The 19,142-nt window shown below is 43.4% G+C and overlaps 1 protein-coding gene across 4 annotated transcripts in view; it reads left to right on the forward strand.

Annotated features, from left to right (window-relative positions):
- PRICKLE1 (prickle planar cell polarity protein 1) overlaps window positions 1-19,142 on the forward strand; it is a 101,687-nt gene that overhangs the window by 77,126 nt on the left and 5,419 nt on the right. The window contains exons 1-5 of one of the 4 annotated variants that reach the window (XM_028531762.2): window positions 4,575-4,838; window positions 14,559-14,757; window positions 16,396-16,509; window positions 17,165-17,302; window positions 17,911-18,114. In XM_028531762.2, the coding sequence (XP_028387563.1) occupies window positions 14,626-14,757; window positions 16,396-16,509; window positions 17,165-17,302; window positions 17,911-18,114 (588 nt within the window). In that variant the 5' untranslated portion in view covers window positions 4,575-4,838; window positions 14,559-14,625. Of the gene's footprint in view, window positions 1-4,574; window positions 4,839-5,044; window positions 5,062-11,546; window positions 14,758-16,395; window positions 16,510-17,164; window positions 17,303-17,910; window positions 18,115-19,142 lie in introns of those variants that run through there. The other 3 variants (XM_036019161.1, XM_028531761.2, XM_036019160.1) reach the window with 3 other exon arrangements.

A 19,142-nucleotide genomic window follows, 5' to 3' on the forward strand; every position in this document is an offset into this window, starting at 1 on the left:
CAGCGGGTGGGTGGGTACGTGAGGATCGGTTGGAGCGGCCCCTGCTTCGTTGTGTCCTGCTCCGTGGAAACTGGGGACTGGTGGCACCCCCTTCTCAAGTGCTAAAAATAAAGGCGGCAGAGGTTTCACTCTTAATGTTTGAAACAGGGAGGAAGAGAGCAGGCAGAGGAATTATGTACGTATTTATTTATTTTCTCATATCAACTAATATTTAAGTCAGGAATGTCACTTTCTGCTTCCGGAATTTTTTTCTTTGTAATTATAAAATATATTGCAGTATATTTTCTTTATTGTTTCTTAAACTATTTACAAAAGTCTTTTTTATAAAGAGTTTATTTATTTATTTTTAGAAAGGGGAGAGAAGGGAGAAAGAGAGGGAAAGAAACATCAATGTGTAGTTCCCTCTCTTGTGCCCTCTATGGGGACCTAGCCTGCAACCCAGGAATGTGCCCTTGAATGGGAATCGAACCCACAACCTTCTGGTTCACAGGCGGGCACTCAATCCACTGAGCCACACCAGCCAGGGCGGTTTACAAAAGTCTTCTATGATCACTATGAAAAGAAAAAGGTTATACATAATGTAAAAATATGAAAATACACTTAAAAATAAAAAGTGGTTTCCCATAATCTACCTGCCCCTAGAAAACATATTACTACTTTACTATATATTCCTCTAAATAGTTTTTCTGTGTATACTAGCCTATATATTATTATAACAACATGATCATACTATGTATTTTGCATCTGAATAACTCAGATATCTTTTTACGTGTAGATTGATCAATGTTTATTGGAACATTTATTCTTCATTTCTTACCATTTTGACAGTTTTTCAGTACTATAGTCTTAGAATGTTTACGTTAAGCCACAGATCTCTACAGGAGCTGAGAGTGTTGAAGAACTCAAGGTCAGGATGCTTGAAGACTAGTTTAAGTATCAGTTTACGAAAAGTAAGAAACATTCCCCGGGCCTGGAAGGGTTATATCAGGGCAGAGGAGTGAGGCAGGCGAAGACGGTTGCCGATTTTTACTGGAAGTCGTAACCCTGAACGAGAGTCAAAGGGAGAGACCTGCTCCCTCTTCTCCCACTGGCTTGGGCTGTAGCCTCGGCTCAGCACAGCTGTAAACACCATCTGATATTAATGTCATAACCAGCTACTGAGTGTTAAGAGACCCAGAAAATAATAGAACAGGCAGAGCCTCTGGCAGCGTCTGGTTTCAGGTGGAAGAGCCTGGGGGCCAGCTTGGAGGACTGGGAGGTGAGAGGAGGAGGTGGCCGTGGGCGGTGCCTGGGAGAAACCAACCCAGAGCTTCAGCACAGCAGTTTCCCTTTCATGTTTCTGTGTGAAGATTACTATTTTAGTTGAGATATGGATTGTGTTTCCTCCTCATGTTCTCACTATTGGCCTAGCCCATTTCATTTTTAGAAAGGAAAACCAAAACAAAACAATCTTCAGACCTTTTCAGAAGTAATTTATCCAGGTGTCACAGAGCTAGTAGTCGACAGAAAATAGGCATTTAAGTCTCCTCCCTCCAAAACCCATGCATCCGGGTATGTTGAAGGGAAGGTTTGCCTCCCTCACAAAGGAGGTTGGAGTGGAGGGGAGGGGACATTGACTGGGAGGACTGGGGTAGTAAATCTAAAGAGGATTGTGTGAAAGAACCAGTACTCTCTAATCACATTGCTTTAAATATAATCAAAGGGGAAAGAAAGTAATTGGAGACCTAGAGAAACTGCAACCTATTATAAAACACTGTAATGCCTGTTAACTCCTGGAAGGGCTGATACCTGTTTGGGGCCCTTCCCTGGGGGTGGGATAGACGCAGATAATGGCAACTGGAGTTTGCAAATGTTCGGTGACCCACAGGGCAGAGGGCCCAACCTGAGATACAAGGGAAATGTTTAAAATGAACAAAAAAGAAAAGCATTTTACATAAACTGGCAGTGGTAACAAATTTGGAAACAAGCATGAAGAATTTTTATGGTTATTCCTCTGGATTTCATTTCTTTATCTGGACAAGAGAGATGTGGTGGGCAACTCTAAAAATGTATGATTTTGTGATTTTTTAAATGAATTTTAAAAGCCAGTTAATTAGAAATTACATCCTACATACAGGTGTTATTTGCACTTCTTAGTTACCTATCCTACATGGTCAGAACCACCCATGCTCAGAACAACCAAACTGCTGTCTTAGACTATGCCCTTACTGAAGACTGAACCTGTCACCCTACTTAACATTGTATGTGCCGACTGCCCCCAAACTCAGCAAGATGTCATTCGATGAACATTAGAGCCCTTTATCTCTCTTTCCTATTAAGAAACTTAATGGCATCCAATCATTCCAACACACTCTTCCTAGATTGCTGGCCATTAGTTACAAATCCTTCCAAATGCCTGAGACCAAGAGCAACTCTGACTCTTAAAACTAGAAATCGGGTCTGTTTTGCACATGAAAAAAACAGGCATGGAGCAGAAAGACCTCAAGGTCACTATATACAGATCACAGGAGAATCAAGGAATAAGTACCAAGGTTTGCTTTATATTTTGTAGTTTATCTCGTTCTTCCAGACCCAATAGAGCTGGCTGGCACTTGACAAACAAGTGCCCTTGGCATTTTTACGTTTTTGTATCACAGTTGCCTCCCATAGAACATTGCAGTTCAGTCTGGATTTAGATTATAAATGGAGTTCCTTGTACAGGTACGTTGGAGATGTGAGGGCCTGAGAAGGATGTCCAAAAGTCATCCCTTCATGGAACTCATGTTCATTGAACTTGTATGCTACATGCCCGGCATGATTTTAGGTGCTGAGAATATGGGAGTGAATCTCCAAAGGTCCCACCTTCTAGCAGAGGGGAGAGACAGCAAACATGAACGACAGACATCAAGCAAAGCTAAGTGCTTTGAAGATATTAATACACAGCAACAAGAGGAGGGGGTGATACTTGGCATTGCCTCTCTAAGGAGATGACAGTGGAGCTAGACCAGGATGGGGTGTGGGAAAAAAAAGTCCTGTGAATTCGTGGGCTTCCTTTCCCAACCTCCCTTCAAGTGTGATCTGTAAGCAATGAATATTCCACAAAAAGGCTGAAACAAAAAGGTGCTCGCGGGGGTCCTTGCTCTCCATCCTGTAAGTTCACTCCTGACAATAACAATGCCCTTCAAAGCAGATGACATAGGCTGTTGCATTCAGATTGAAGATTAGTTGGAAGCTTTTAACTGCTTCACCACTAAAAAACACTTACAGTAGCAATAAAGGGCAGTATCTGTTGAAAATGTAACAGTGTTTGTAAGTGACTGGGTTATAGGAAGCACTCTTACAATGGCTGGCATTTAATACTGGGAAGTGTTGCTATGGTTTATAGTTGGGAGGGTTCTGTGGCCTTGGCTACTGCTATTTCAAAAAGGACCCACCTGGCTTACAGCAACGTCTGCTGATCCTTCTTTATCATAATGGCATGATAGTTTAGGGTTTCATTTAAATCAGTAATTGACTGCACATTTGTCTACTAGAGACTGTCAGTTGATGACTTCCCTGAGGAAGCTCGAACAGATTGAAATAGGAAAACGGAAATCTAACCTAGGTATTCATGGTTAATTTCACAGCTTTACAGAGGTCCTTTGAAGTCCTCTTCCCTCCCTCCCACAAATCCTGCAGCAACCGGAAGGCTAGAGGAGCTCTCTATCTTAGAGCTGTTTGGGAACTGTCTTCAAAACTAGAATCTGTATTGGCCAACAGAGAGTCAATTTGAATTTTAAATCCTGTCGTTTCACTCAGTATTTCCAAACTAACCTACAGCAGAGTCACAACTTTTTTTTTGTCTCTGCCACTTTAAAAGACTAAATAAAAAAAAAAAAGCAGCAACTTCTCAGCTGCCTTGCTTTGCAGCAGAGATAATAGAAATTGGCCAGAGTTATTTACTTGACTGCTATTTATGGCAACCTGTTTGTGTATTTTTAAACCACATTTACAATGGGCTATTGTTCACTTCTATACTGCAGAGGCATATATGGTGCAAACCACTCCCAAGGAATCCTGATGGTACAAGGATTTCTTTTACCTATTTTTTTTTTTTAAAGTAGGATACTGAAGGAAATTGACCATTTTAAGCTGCTTTTATTTGCTAGCCTTTTATAAACTGGCAAAGCTCTAAAAGTATTGCCTCCTTTTCCTCTCCATGCCTTTGGCATTTTATCACCATGTGATAAGAAGACTATTGCAGAAATTAAAATGTGTAGTTCAAGAGAGATTCAGACCTCTGCTGCAAATATTAATCTATCATTTCTTTCTGGGCTTGCTTTGAGGTTTTTGCTTTTTGCTTTTCTTGGCCCTTTCTGTGGACATGTAATGCCAACCTTCACTCTTTTAGTGTACCTAGACGTAGCTCTGAAACAAGATTAGACTTAAGTATGGGGCACATTCTTGTGTTTGAGTAATGATATTCACTTAACCTATTTACAAAAACTCTTATGTACTTGATTAAGTGTATCCTGTGACCTGGTCCCTTTTCTTTTGTTGTTATTTACTGATAAAAATAAATCTCCTGCGCTAAGCAGTAGGAATCACTTCGAAATGCAAGAAGAGTCTTAGGGGGGGAATTCATATGTTAATGATCCCTTCCAAGGGAGAACTTGGTTAAACGTGCCATTTGCTGACATCATTGTTATGGGCAGAGTGAAGATGATTTCTTTAAGAGGTGGCTTTGCATATTCTCCCAGCGTTTTGTGGTCCGCGCGTGCACCTGCGGGAGGGGCGAAGTTTACATAAGCGTCCTTGAGGATTTGCCTCTCAGCTGCTCGGCTCACTAGGGCTCGGGGCAATGGAGCGGTTGGACTGAGGTAGGTGCTGGAGGCGCAAGGCTGGCCGAGTGGGTGGGTAGCTTTTTGAGAAATAACGTGCTAGCGGGACCTCGTGGAGACCTGGCGGGTCAGCAGTGACAGTTCCTGGAAAGAAGGCGGAGGCGAGATCAGGTTCGGCAGGCGCCTCCTGCGGACTGGAGCGGGGAACCGAGCTGGGCTGGCATCGCGAGCCGGGCAGCCGGTCCCCTGCGCTTCACCGAGGGTAGGACGGGCAGGAAGCGAAATGGTTACTTTTTTAAAAAGCGGGCTCTGGTTACTTTTGAAGATCTCCGGTCCCGGGCGGGCTCCCGGAGCAGAGTAGAGACGGTTTCTCTCTCTCTCCCTCCCTCTCTCTCTGCGGTGGAGGATCCTGGGCTGATGCAGAGCCGGGGTGTGGGGGCTGCGGTAGCCTGGACGAAGCGAATCTAACAAGGGGAACAGAGTCAGCGACACCAGCGGGGACTAAGGGTCCCTGGGGAGCAGGAGGACCTTTTGCCAGACACCACCCCCCGCCCCCGTTGGATGGGGGCTGCAGGGGTGAGAATCGCCGCGTTGCACCGAAAGTGAGCCAGATGTAGACTGGCCGGGGGTAGAGTGCGTCACGGCGAGGCGGGGGCGACCCCCTCGCCCACCGGGTGGGGCCAGCACTGCGCCCAGACGGGGGAGGAGGGGAGCAGCCCGCAGAGGTTTGGTGGGGCCCTGCGCCCGTTGCTCCCGCCCCACCGTCGCCCCCCTGCTAGGGTCTCCTCCGGAAATGGGTGGGCGAGGGTGACCTGGAGGGCACCCAGCCCTGTTTTTTTTCGGGGGGTATCGCTCGCGGGCAGGCAGCTTCGGCCGGTCGCAGAGCGGGTGGGCGGCGAGTGCCCGCCGAGGTGCCCAGGGATCGGAGGGGATGCAGGCCGCGCTTGGCCCCGCTGCCCGCGGCCGCAGGTGGGGACCGCAGTCTGGGTCCCGGGGCTGGATGGCAGTCGGGCGGCGGGGACTGAACACCCAGGGCTGCAGGGGTGCGCGCGTCGGTGTGCGCCCATAGGGAGGGGCTTCTCTTTGGAAGTTGGGGTATAGACGTGTGGCCGCCCGGTACCGCCGTGCCGCGGGGCTAGTGTCTTGTTGGAGGTGACGCTGCGTTTGAGAGGCGACGCGAGGCTTTCTTCTGGAGGTCGGTAAGAGGGGTTCGAAGAGGACTCTATCCGGGGGGCGGGGGTCTCTTCTCCGTGAGTCTCACTTACAACTGTTGGGTCTCGAGCTCGCCCTTTGGGTGCAGGAGGCTAGGGAAACTGAGGGAGTCGGGGGACGGAAGCGCCCCGCGGCCCGGGGGCGCCCCCTGGCGGCTTGAGCAGCTATCGCCACGCGGAGGGTAGGGATTGCGGGGTGCAGGGGGCGCTGACGCCTGCTCCAAGGTGTCCCTTCCAGATATGGGCATGGGTCGATCAGTGGATCGCCGAATTTTCCCAAAGAAGGGTGACATCCTTTCCCTCCGGCTCCCCTCCGGCTCCCCTTTTCAAAAGCTCGGGTTTTCACATTAATCTATGTCAGTATAAACCAGGCTATGTGTGGAATTTGTTTTTACAACTCTAGTCTTGTGACTTCTCAAACACTTTCTTGAAGTGTTTTCTCTGGAAACTTGTTTCAAATGAGTGCTGTAAGTTTCACAAAGAGGAGTGTTGTTCGGGAGCCAACAGGTGACAGGGTGAAACCTGAGTCTCTGTGTACATTGGAGTCAAGTCTAGCTGCCGTTTCCTTGGGCCGCGGTTGAAAATAGAAATTCTGAAAATCAATAAGAGACTGGCTGGAACACGATTTTGAGAAAAGACCTGCATCCCCCATTATGGAAAATAATGAATTCATTGGAACAGTGCCTTGCGTGGTCCACCCCACAGCACAGCATGCGTTTTGTATTTTGTCTTTATGTACCGCTTTGCAGCCAAATAACCTGACCCCCGAAATCGTCGCTTTGGCAAAGGACCACGCTTTGTCATCACGTTTCCTCCTTTTGTTCAGCAGTCTGTGGTGCTGTCGTGGAATGTATTTGTGCATGAAATCAGAGTGCTTGGCGGCCCTGCAGAGCCCACATTTCCTCTTGGAAAAGTGGATCGCTTCTTGGCAATTGGATGGGACATGACGGGGCCACTCAGTTGTTGGAAAATGTACAAGCTGGATGGGGCTTTACCTGGAAAATACTGAAAGTGCCAAAGGGCACGAGGCCTAATGCCGCTAATTGGTAGTATGAAGTAGTTTCAGTAAAGGAACGTTTCGGAAGCAGTGTCTTCAGATACCTTCATTATGTTTTTAGTTTTTAGATAAAATATACTTACTTTTTATGACCGTTATCTTTAGAGTTCATGTCAATGTAAATCAAATTGGATTGTGCCCTGGTGGCAGTGACTGTTGCCTTCAGCAGACCACAGGTGTTGACTGACTGCTCTTTGGGTGTGTGAGGCTTTAGAGGGATAGCAGTTCAGCGTCTCTTTGCAGAGAAATTTAAATCTTGATCGTAATCATTTTTGCTAACGTGGCTTTTATGGGTGCCAGGGTTGTTGTGGGTTTTTTATTTTTTTATTTTAAGTTAAATGCATCGTAAACTGGGAAATACTTATATCTGTAAGGGTTATATTTTGTGTATTGAGAAGAATGGAAGTCTTTTCCCACTTTCTGTACAACCAAATTAGTCTGTAGTTAAATTTAATTCACCTGCACATTTAGCCTGCAAGAAGTAGAGTAACTTGGCTGCATACGTGTGATCTTCATCCTCTTGTTAACAAGCAGTTGAATAAGAAGTTGTTACACAGGCTGTGGCCTGCTGGATGGCACTTAGCAGCAGGGGACACCTCGGGAATGTTGGCCCCACAGACTTCCCAAATCAGTATCTGTTCTGGTTTTGGGTGATCAAAGGATTTCCAACTCCCCTGGGCATGTTCACACATGAAATACTTCTTCATAGGGCTTTACCATGCCAGGTTGGTTGGTCTTCACATAGGAACTAGCCTGGGATTACACTGGGGAAAACGTTAGTAATTAGGGGTGTGACCTGAGACTTCATTTACAATGGCAGCCACTGAAAATTATTTTGTTTTCTCTTCACATGATTTTGATTTGATTTGGTGACTTGGTCCAAGAAAATGATGAATACTATAGGAACTGTATCAGAACTGATGTACAGTTGTCACCTCAGTATTAATCTGAGTGAATTGATTCTGCTATACCCCCTCAAACCCTTACTCTGTCTGATTTGCCTATGTACTATTTCCACGGTACATAGTCTTTCAGTCACCGAAAACTCCAAACTATCTCTGACGCAGTTTCTCCCTTTCCTATTCTTTTACTTTCTCCCCCCAAGTCACCATGTTCAAGCTCTTTCGGAGATAATGAGTTAAGAGGCCTGTCCTAGGTTTCCTTTCTCTGTCCTGACCATCACTGTCCCATTAGTTTTCCCTACGACCTGCAGTGGCACCTTCCTACTCACATGCCTTTTGTCCTCTCCCATTGCCCATAGGGTTAACTGCAGTCTTCTTCCTGGTAGGTACTACTCAAAAATGTTTTTCACTGCTACCATTGCCATCTGCTGTTGCTTCTTTGGAAGACTCTGTCTTCTAGTGAAACTGTCAACTCTTTACTGCCTCTTGACCTTCATATACTGTGCTGACTTACTAAGCTTTTCAGGGAAAATTAGTAAAGGCTGGACTTTATATACATATATGTCAAGGTCAATCAAAATAATAAAATCCTTAGCTTCCCTGGCTGCAGCACTCAGCTCATCAGAAAATAAATGATCGCCAGATGACTAAAATAGCATAACAAAATAATAAAGCTGCTTTTTAATTTGAATAATAGCTTCGCATACTGTATGTTATCTTCTGTAACCAGTGATAACTGTGTTATGGAAGCAATGCCTGAGCCCTTGTCCACAGCATAATCGTTCTATATATTACTTTAGACAAACTTTTTCAAAGAAAAGTTGCCTAATTTACAAAATATTGAAAGCAACAAATTTTAAAAGATTTGGAGGTTGTTGGTTGTGGGCAAAGTTAAAAGGTTACTTAAGAAGAGACTCAAGTAGCAGGATCCCAAACATCATGAGAGCAGGGAAAGAAAAAAAACCTATAAAAATTCGTTAACCATCTTAAAGTGGTGGGCCGTGCACTTCTGGACATCAGCTACATTGTGAGGGGGCCCATGAACCTCCCATGTGTCCTAGTTGAGGTTCGCAAGCCACACCCAGCTGGATGGCTGGATTAGAACTCCTGCATCTTGAATCCTGCTGCCAGTGTTCTTTCTGTTGTTCATTTTTTAATCTGAAAACAAATGATCAGCCAAAAGCTAAATTATACATAACTTACACACATACCATCATTTTAAAAAGCAAGAGAATGTATGATAGAATTTGGAAACACTCTCCTCACAATGGATACATTTTTTTAAGTTCTGGCTTTTAATGGAATGAATTCAGTTGCTTCCTTTCTGATATTTCCCAGAAACACTCAGTAATGCTCTTTAAAGATAAGGATGAATGAATGGAGTACTTACCTAGACAGTAAATATCAGGAGGAACATCTTGTTACATTACTGTGTTGGATGAATGAAGCCATACTCTGGGTAACAAGTGCTGCCTCACAGCCAAGTGTATACTGGGTGATTACAATTGTTGCTGTACCTAAGCCAACCGGAAAGATGCTGCCTGCTCTGTAGACCATTTATACATGATGGGTGGGTGCACACGCAAGTGCGTGCTTACATATGCGAGGTGTGTACTGGTGTCAGAGATTTTATGTAGGGATTGGTTGGAAGCTGAGTCCAAGGGAGCTGGGAATTGTGGCTAATAGCTTGGCAAAATTGTTTGCTCCACAGGAAGGTAGGGCCCTCCCAAACTCAAAAAAATGATGAAACTCACATGGTCACATGTCAATGTTCGATCTTTTTTATAGTAACATGTTGTTCCTACTCCAGATGTCCGTGGTCTGCCTCAGGAAAGTCTGTATAGTCACAATAGAAGTAACAGTGCCAGTTGGCATACATCAACAGTAACTTTAATTCTTTATATTCATATCATTTTTTTCTTCCTTAAAACTCTTTCATATCCTTAGATCATATTTGGAAGGAAAACAGTTGCCATCTTTGAAGAACCAGGCCCCAGGATATTTGGTGGCGTGTCAAAGGCACCAGATTCTGTTCCCTAAGCATCACCCTGTCCTTTGAGTCAGGTGTTCTCTTGACAATTATGATGATGGAGAAGGCACACATCTGAGAGCTGTTCGTCTTTGAGTCTTTTTAAATGGAAAGAAGTAGCTATTTGACTGTTGTGGAGGAAGAAGGGAGAGAAAGGACAAAGGAGAGACATGGAACTCTTTCACTTTTTGTTGGGTGGCTGGCATGGGGTTTCTCCCACAACAATCCTTGTCTTTCTGAGAATAGAGTATCTCATCTCTCCGTCCTCAGCCTCAGGCTTCTTCCTCCCCTCCCTGTGTCCATGCTCTGCTCTTCTGTTCACCATTAATTTCTCTCCTTGACCCCTGTAGTTGGATTTTAGCCTTCTCTTCAAAGCAGCATCTGCAAATACCATAACCTGCTCGAATATAATTCAGTACCTGCCCTTTGTGCATGACTCCAGTGCCATTTTTGATGGTGTTGTTCATTCTTAAAGATGTTGCCTCCTCTCACATTTCCTTAGTGGCCAGACTCTGGAACATGAACAAACCCTAAAAACTTGTACTTCTTTTCCCCACATTATGAGACTTATTTACATCCAGAACTATAAAGAGATGGTGGAGAGGTGGGGCTCCTACTGATTCATTTCCTTAACAGGGGCAGACCTAGTGCAGAACTTGGGGAATTCATAATTGTCGTTCATGTGTAATGTAAGTTCATTCAGCGTATGACAGCATTTCAAGACCAGGATAATAAACCTGCTTCCCCATAATCACAGAACTATTTTGAAGTATTTTGGCTTTTCATTCTATTTATTTCCAGCATCTAACATGATGCCTTGTCAACTGCTTGTTTTTTCAATAAACATTTTCTAAACAGATATGTTTAATTGATCTGTGGTTAAGTAAGAGAATATAAAAATATACACACTGTGCAATGGTTGCCACAAAATGTGTGTGTTCACGAGAAAGTAGAGGAGAAAGAGGATGAAAAAGCAAATGCAGCAAAACGCAAACAATTGATGAGTCCGAGTAATGGCTATATAATGGCTATATACTTTCCTTGCAACTTTTCTAAAGTTTGAAATTACATTGAAATAAAAATTATTTACCAAAAGTACAAAACAAATAAAGGAAGGGCCATCTAAGTGGCTCTGCAAAACAACAAAACAAAAAACAAATCCCCGCTTGAAAAAAATTTTACCCTATATCATAACCGCGTTTGTAATCCTGATCTGTGTCCCTCTTTCACAGGATTGACCTTAAGAGACAACACCTGGAAATGAAAGTAATGGAATTTTTCTGTTAGATTTAATTCACCCATGCTTTCACGTTCGGCCCAAAAGGAGGTATTTTGGCAGACAAACACAGTCACGTTTTTGTGTCATTAGAAAGGCCCTTCCTCATGCCCCAGAGCGTAAGTAATGGCCAGGCTCCTCTTTTGTGCTGTCAAAGCAAATACCATGTAGGAACGTAAATGCCTACGTAAGGGATATTTGTAAGATAGTTACATTACCATTTTTATTATTTCAACCTTTTGCAAGCGCAAGAACCATGCCCAGCAATCAGCTGCTTTCGTATGATGCAGTATGAGACAGTGATATTCTTAAGAATAGGCTCTCTGGGTCTGCAGACAGGTACAAGTAATTTTTAAAAAGGAAAAAGAAAGAATCCAAATTCAAGGGTTTTTGTAATCACGTAAAGAGAAACAGTAACTAGTGGTAATGCAGCATCTCTTACTACAACCTGGTAAGTGGAGGTCATGCTATGTATAACTTGTATTTTTTTTTTTCGTTTATTTTTTGGTGAGCCCTCAGAAGTTTCTAGTGAAAATGTTTGTCATTTTATGTAATTAGCCTCTGGTATACAGGAAGAAGGCTTTCTTCAAAGAATAAACCCTGAAGCAACAACTCGTGAGGCCATTGAATTTTTATATTCCTTTTAACTGTCTTCTTAGGATGCCTTCTCTGGGCAAAGCAGAGCATGTCCCACCCAGCTGTGTCCTTTCATGTGCCTGCAGTGCGGTCTCATGCAAGTTCACCAGAGGAAAGGGGAATGGCACAGTCAGGTCCCACCTGCAGGAGGCAGTGTGGGGTTGTGGGGGGATTTGAGGTCAAGGACCCCATTCTAAGGGTGCTGCTTGTTACCTTACTGACCTTGGACAGTTGACCTGTGGCAAATCACTCTGAGGCTGTATATTCCTCTGTTAAACAAGATATACCCTGATTGGGTTGCTTGATGTGGTGATTAAATGCCTTAACACTAACAGGCCCAGAATACCATGTTAGTTGTCTGAGTGCGAACAAATGAAACTGAAAGCCGTGCCTATGAATAAAACAACACTGTCACTTATTTTCCTTCAGTTGTTCTCTTCACACTGTTGAAGAGTGACAGCCTTCAGTGTAGGAAGACTGGAAGAAATGTGTGGGAGTTGGAGGCTTGAGATGTGGCCGGCATATCCAGGAGGTGGGAGATTGTGGCATTCAGTGCTAAAGTTGATTCACCTTGATTAAGGTGGTAATTTGCTGTACATTTTCTGCAAAAGGCTAATCAAGGAATATGGCTATAAGAGTAACTTAGATCTTTGGCAGTCGGCACCTTTGTGCTACCTTGGAAAACCCATGGTTGGTCTTCATTTGTGTTTCTTGTTTTATAAGATCGTGACATAATTAGATCGCTATTTAATATTTATGTTCTTTGTTAGAGTGTGCACAGTAGGCACCTGAGTGCCTTCCTCCTCAGCCAGACTGGTCAGGGGACACAGATGCATCATGATTTGGGTTAAATTGCAGTGAAGACCCCCCTTCTCCTGGGGGAGGGTTTTGAGTTTAACCTCTAGTACTCTTCCTTCGACATATGAGAGTTTGTCTGTTTGTTTTAAACAAAAAGGAAAGACTAAATCCAAGAAATTTTGTCATTAACACACACTTTTTTTTATTGAGGAGTAAGAGCAACTCGCCTATATTTAGAAAGTTCTTCCTAAGTCAAGACATGAACGAGTTGCACCTGTGTGAAGTGATGACTTGTTTAAAAGGTCACAACCTCCCAATGGTAGTGTAGGAAATGAGGTCATCTTTACTTTTTGTTTGAGGTGGATGAAAGTTAAATTTATTAGTTGGAATAGTATCTACTGTGTGGTATGGCTTCTACTGCTAGTAAAGATCACAGCCATTGAATGTGTGGCCTCCCATTTGTGAAGTGTTAGTACTTTAATTTTTATGTCCTTTGAGTTACAAAAGAAAAACTGTAAGATTTAATAATCATAGGTTTTAGCAGGTAAGCTTTTCTAACATGTATTTAGAGTTGCATTGAGACAGTCACTGGAGAATGAGAGTCTTAGGCTGGAAGTGTTTAGGTTTTCCCTGGTTATTTAAGGAAACAAGGGAAGTTTATAAGGCACAAAGATTGTTGGAAGTCTGATGTGTACATAGTGTGATTAGACTCTGGCTTTTATTTTAGCTGTGTGACCTTGGGTAAGTCACTTAACTTCCCAGAGCCTTGTTTTCTCTAAAATTGGGTTGGACTATCTATAACTTTCTTTTTTGGTAGAGAGAAAGGAGCAAGTATTAAAAGCTTCATTGGATTCTGAAAGTCTTGTGTCTGTTTCCTCTTAGGGCCTTAGGATGAGGGATATTTTTAAAAATCAGAAGAAACTGACAAGGAACAAATGATGCTGACAAAGTTCCTGGGTTGTAGGGCAGGGCCTGTTAACCTTGACACTGTCATAGCCCTTCACCTGAGAAGATGTCCGTCAGACCTGGACCTCCATCCTCCTTTGCCCTGAAGCAGGCAGACGGATGGCAAGGCACACGTAGTAGGTGCTTCATTGAGCGCCTGCTAGTACTGCACTTCAACACTGAGAGTCACCAAGCTGGCTTTTATTTTAAGCTCGTGCTTGGCTTCAGTTACTTTTTGTTGAAGGAACTCATCAATGAATATCTGGCTGACTTCAGTTCATAGACAGTAAGGGCTTGCAGATTTAACATGCTCTAGATTTAACTATGCTGTTTCTTCTCAGTGAGCAAACTAAGTTTAGGGTCTCTCAAAACTTAATGAGAAACCTGAAACCTAAGCAGGTGGCCCAGTGCGCCCACACTGCAGGTAGCAGCGCCTCGGTAGGGAAAATTGATGAGGAGGCATGGGGAGTCGGGTGGGGCTCTGGAGCCACTTCTAGTGGCACATAGGGGACAAGGCAGGAGGAGGCGCAATCCTCAATGCTTCTTTCTTCAACCCGTGGGACTTCACTGGGATTTCATTCGTGGGGAATTTAACCTGATGTGTCAGGCAAAAACAATTTCCTTGAACCCTTTCAAGGAATAATTCCGTAGAGAAGCGCCTTTTGAAGGCAGCTGGAACTAACTAATTTTAGTGGTCTTTTCTGAAATGCTGAGCTGGTAAGGTGGCTATTTCTGAACTCGGGAGCCCTAGATTTTAGGTTGCAGCGGGATTGGGGTGATGAACCAGTGCATTGGGTACCTTCTGAGGGCCACAGCATGTGTAAACAAGCATTCAGCAAAAGCTCTTGGAGGGTAAGAGCAGTGCCTTAAGGTCCTTAATTTGTTTTTTCTCCTGTTGTTCACAGCAGCCACTGTTTGATGTCCTGTGACTGAAAAAAAAAAAAAAAAAAAAAACAACTTTTGAGTTTTATTATGCCTTTGGAGATGGAGCCCAAAATGAGCAAACTCACCTTCGGGTGCCAGCGGAGTTCCACGTCGGACGACGATTCTGGCTGTGCATTGGAGGAGTATGCCTGGGTCCCACCGGGACTTCGACCAGAGCAGGTGGGAACCTGGCCATCCCGTGGTGTATTTTTCAATGAGGTTTAAGATTTTTTAAGTTTTTTTAAACTCAGAGACCAGCACAGCCACACTGACATGCTACCTACCTCAGTCCTCGCTCTTCTTTGGATAGTTGTACATTTTTTGCTTGTTAAGGTCATATTTAGTTTCTCTGTGAAAGTTTTCTATCCCTTTTGTACTCTTGGATCCAGAAGCCTGTAAGGATGTGCTAAGGAATGAAATCCAGAGTACTGCATATGCATTTGTTATGTGGATTTCTGATGAGGTCCTTTGGAGAGAATAGGAGGAATTAACCTTTTTCAAAACTTCCATAACCATAAAAAGGTAATAAAAGAGGAAAGTTGCCATGCCAGCTCTCAGCAATGCTTTTTATTTTGGAAGAGAGGAACCACAGAGCTCTGAGAAACCATCTTTAGTGTCATTGCTTAGACATTTGACCTTTGATAACCCTGCACATAAAAGAATCTGTCACCACACAGTGTAGACTGGAAAATTCAAATTGAGGGGCTAACTTTGCGGTTTTTTGTATTGTTATTTTAAGGAAGATGAGAACCTTCTACATGTCTACTTTTGTTTTCCCAGTAATGATGAACTTGTTAAAAATTGTGGGTGACAAATATTATTGTAAGGGCCAAGACATCATTTGAAGTGGAAGGTACCAACTGGGTATGCAGTTGCTTGAGTTACGGTTGCTTCCTGTATGATGGGATTGCCTTTGAGAATAGGGGCTCCTTGTTTTTCTAGGCCTAGCATAGCACCCAGCATATATGCATCTGGTAAGTGTGTATCACTGAAAAGCCTCTATAGCTGATTCGAGGGGAGAGTGCTGGTGCACCAGTTAGGACAGCGATATTGTGATGAACTACACATTAATAGAGGACCCTTCTAGCAGTTCAGGGTGGGTAGGTTTTGTGGGGTGCCAAGATATTGAAGCAGAGTCCCAGTGCCCCAGTCTCCTGTCTCTTTTCCTTCAATCACTTTCATTCTTTGTCAGCACTGCAGTACTCAGTAAGAGATGCTCCTTGAAATGAAATAGGAAGAAAATTGAGTTCTCCTTTCAGAATGAACCAAGTATAGCTCCACGTGGCTCCCTTCCAGTTTCTTGGGGGAAATTGACTCCAGGTATTTGGAATATAACAGCCATGGAAGCAAAGAAAAGCTGACACTTGGAGAGAACCTGATAAGAGAGAGTTTATAGAGTTTAACAAAACAGCTTTTGTCTTTGTAATGTGTAAAATTCAGAGATCAAGTTCATTGTGTTTGTGTACTGGCTGGGTTGTAGACAGTGTCACACAGCCTGTGTGGCCATTGGTGGCATTCACCCAGGTCTCCTCCTGGCTGAGGAAACTGGCTGGGAATCATGGCATTAAATGTACATATTTTGGTGTGTCATTTATGATGGCCCTAAATGTCACTACAAATGACATTCCTGAAGAGCAGCTTAGAAGCTGGAAGCCTGCTACTTGAAGGGTTGCAGTTCTGCTGAGCTGGCTTGGCTGTTCTTCCCATTAGCTACAAGAGGCCAAACCTTGTACCTACAGGGAAGGTGACTTTTTAAGATGTAATAAGCTAAGATGTGCACTTTCTGTATGCTGATGTACTTCTCTATCTCTTACTCAGATCCAGCTTTATTTTGCCTGCTTACCAGAGGAAAAGGTTCCGTATGTAAACAGCCCTGGAGAGAAACATCGAATTAAACAGCTTTTGTACCAGTTGCCACCGCATGATAATGAGGTAAAACAAAAGCAAACAGGAAGAAGGCTAAAAAAAATAAACACTAAGCATTGAGATGTCCCCTATAAACCCCAGCTCTGGCTGTCTTTTGCTTTTCTTCAGTGAAAATTTGGCTGGAGAATACAGCTTTCCATTCTTTAAGAGAGAAAGGGTGTTAGCGCAATAAACTTAACACAAGTTGGTTTTTATAGTGTTTACAGCCACCCACTGATTCTCAGGAGCCTGCAGATTCCTGAGATTGCCCTGCCCCTTCATCCAGACTCAGTGCTTTATGGTGGTTCAGACCACAGTTGGTTGAGTGCCTGTAGAATGTGGAGCAGAAGTGGCAATTAACAAGTTTAAACCTTTTGTGGAAAGGTTAATGTCTTGCATTTTTTTAGTGTCTCTGCTGGTAAGAATTTAAATTAAACATTTCATATTTTTTTAAAAAGTGTTCCTTTAAATTGCTTTTCCCTTTTGCTAAAGAGGCTGTGAGGTTTGGTGTCAATTACAGGTATGGTGGTATTTCTGAATGGGGATCCATGGAGGAGGGTATGCGGTGGCAGACCATCTAAACTTGATGTTTTATTTCCTGAAACTCTTAAGTCTGGAAGTAAAGAATGCGTGAGGGAGACTTTTGCTCCAGCATGGTGCTTCTGTTTTCCTTTTTGTGAAGGTACGGTATTGCCAGTCTTTGAGCGAAGAGGAGAAGAAAGAACTGCAAGTGTTCAGTGCTCAGCGGAAGAAAGAAGCACTTGGAAGAGGGACAATTAAACTCCTGTCCAGAGCAGTCATGCATGCCGTGTGCGAGCAGGTAGTGCTTTCTAGAATGAGTAGCTCATGGTGGTGATGTGGATGGAGTGAGCTGGGCGGTAGGCGACAGGGCTAGCACACATCTGGGCCCTGAAAGCCTCCAACAACTAAGAAAAGGAAGGTAGCCTCACTTTTTATTAAATGAGGGTCACTGTTTATAACTGGCTACACTGCCATGTGTGACAGGCAGTCTGCCCTTATGTAAATATCAGGTGACATCTTGCTTTTCCTAGGACCCTGGCATGTCGGGAGGTGCTGGGGTCCACCTAGTATTCAAAAAATGCAGAAACATAATGAATACATCCAGATCCTTACTGGCTCTTCTTGGTGTAGGAAATGCATCCAGCAGGAGGCTGGCTGAGGAAAACCACTGTTAATGTGAGTCAGATGAAACCATTCTTAGAAACAGTCTAGTGGGAAGTCTGAGACATGTTCATTGCAGTTGAGAATCACACATAATCCAGCATTAAGGAGCTACTTGACCACTAACAGGAGGGGAGAAAAATAAAAGCTTTCCAGACAGATCTGTGCTTTAGTGTCAAGTGGCAAAGGCTGAGAATCCAGTCACTGAAGAAGGAGCACTCTAACTTCAAGTCCTCTTGTTTTTAGTGTGGCTTGAAGATAAACGGAGGGGAAATTGCAGTGTTTGCCTCACGTGCGGGCCCTGGAGTATGCTGGCACCCGTCCTGTTTTGTCTGCTTCACGTGTAACGAGCTGCTGGTCGATCTCATCTATTTTTATCAGGATGGAAAAATTCACTGTGGCAGGCACCATGCTGAATTGCTCAAACCACGGTGTTCAGCATGTGATGAGGTAAAAAAGTTCATCCCTTAACACTGGAAAAAATAAGCTTCCAGGAAGCCAATATTCCACTGTTCACTGCTAAGCAAAATATAAATATGTCCTGCTTTTGCTTTGTTTTATACATTTTAAAGCTAACCCTGTACATTCATACAGTGGAATAAGATGTAGCTAATACAGAATAGGCAGCACGTGTCTTTGTGCATTGAGATAAATAGGAGGTTGTTGATGGTGAGAAAAAGACAAGCTGCATGAAAAGTGTACAGCAGATGATCTTACTGGATTAAATAAAGAAGAACAAACCAAGATTGTATACTTGTATACATTCAGAAACAGTATAGAGAAACAACACTAAATTAACAGTGGTTACCCATGGGGCACAAGGGAAGGGATGATGGCATGAAAGGAAATTTTTTTCTTAAGCTTTTTATTTTAAAGTCATTTTAGATTTCAGAAGAGCTGGAGATGTTACAGAGTTCCTGTATACTCTTCTCCCAGCTTTCCCATTGTTAATGAACATCTTCACAGTCCTAGGATGTACACTGAAACTGAGAAGTTAACATTAGTGTCATGCCATTAACAATACGTTTATTTAGATTTCCAGTTTCTGGACTAATGTGTCTTTTCTATTCCAAGATCCAGTCCAGGGTACCTCAGTGCATTTATTCTTCTTTTCCCATCGATCAGTCGTCTTTGATCAATGACAGTGAACACTCAGCTTTTACTTATATAAATTATTTTTTAAAGTTTTTTCGATGATGTGGTATTTGAAATGTTTTTTTGAAACCAAAACCAAAAACTATGAAGTCTTTAATCTGGAGATGGCAACCAGGCCGAACGAAGCAATCACGATGCCCGTGTTGTCTGCACAGCCCAGCGCCCAGGCGGCTGTAGCTGTCAGCTCCACCGGCGTCTGTGTGAGTTTTCTGTTAAAGCACAGGCCATTGAATTATTCCAATGTTAATGTGTTCTTTGCCAGATTATGCCAATAAAATGTGATTAGGGGATACAAATAATGACAAATTAATTGTCCCTAGTGG

The sequence above is a fragment of the Phyllostomus discolor genome, chromosome 2, assembly GCF_004126475.2.
Source record: "Phyllostomus discolor isolate MPI-MPIP mPhyDis1 chromosome 2, mPhyDis1.pri.v3, whole genome shotgun sequence".
Lineage (NCBI taxonomy): Eukaryota > Metazoa > Chordata > Mammalia > Chiroptera > Phyllostomidae > Phyllostomus > Phyllostomus discolor.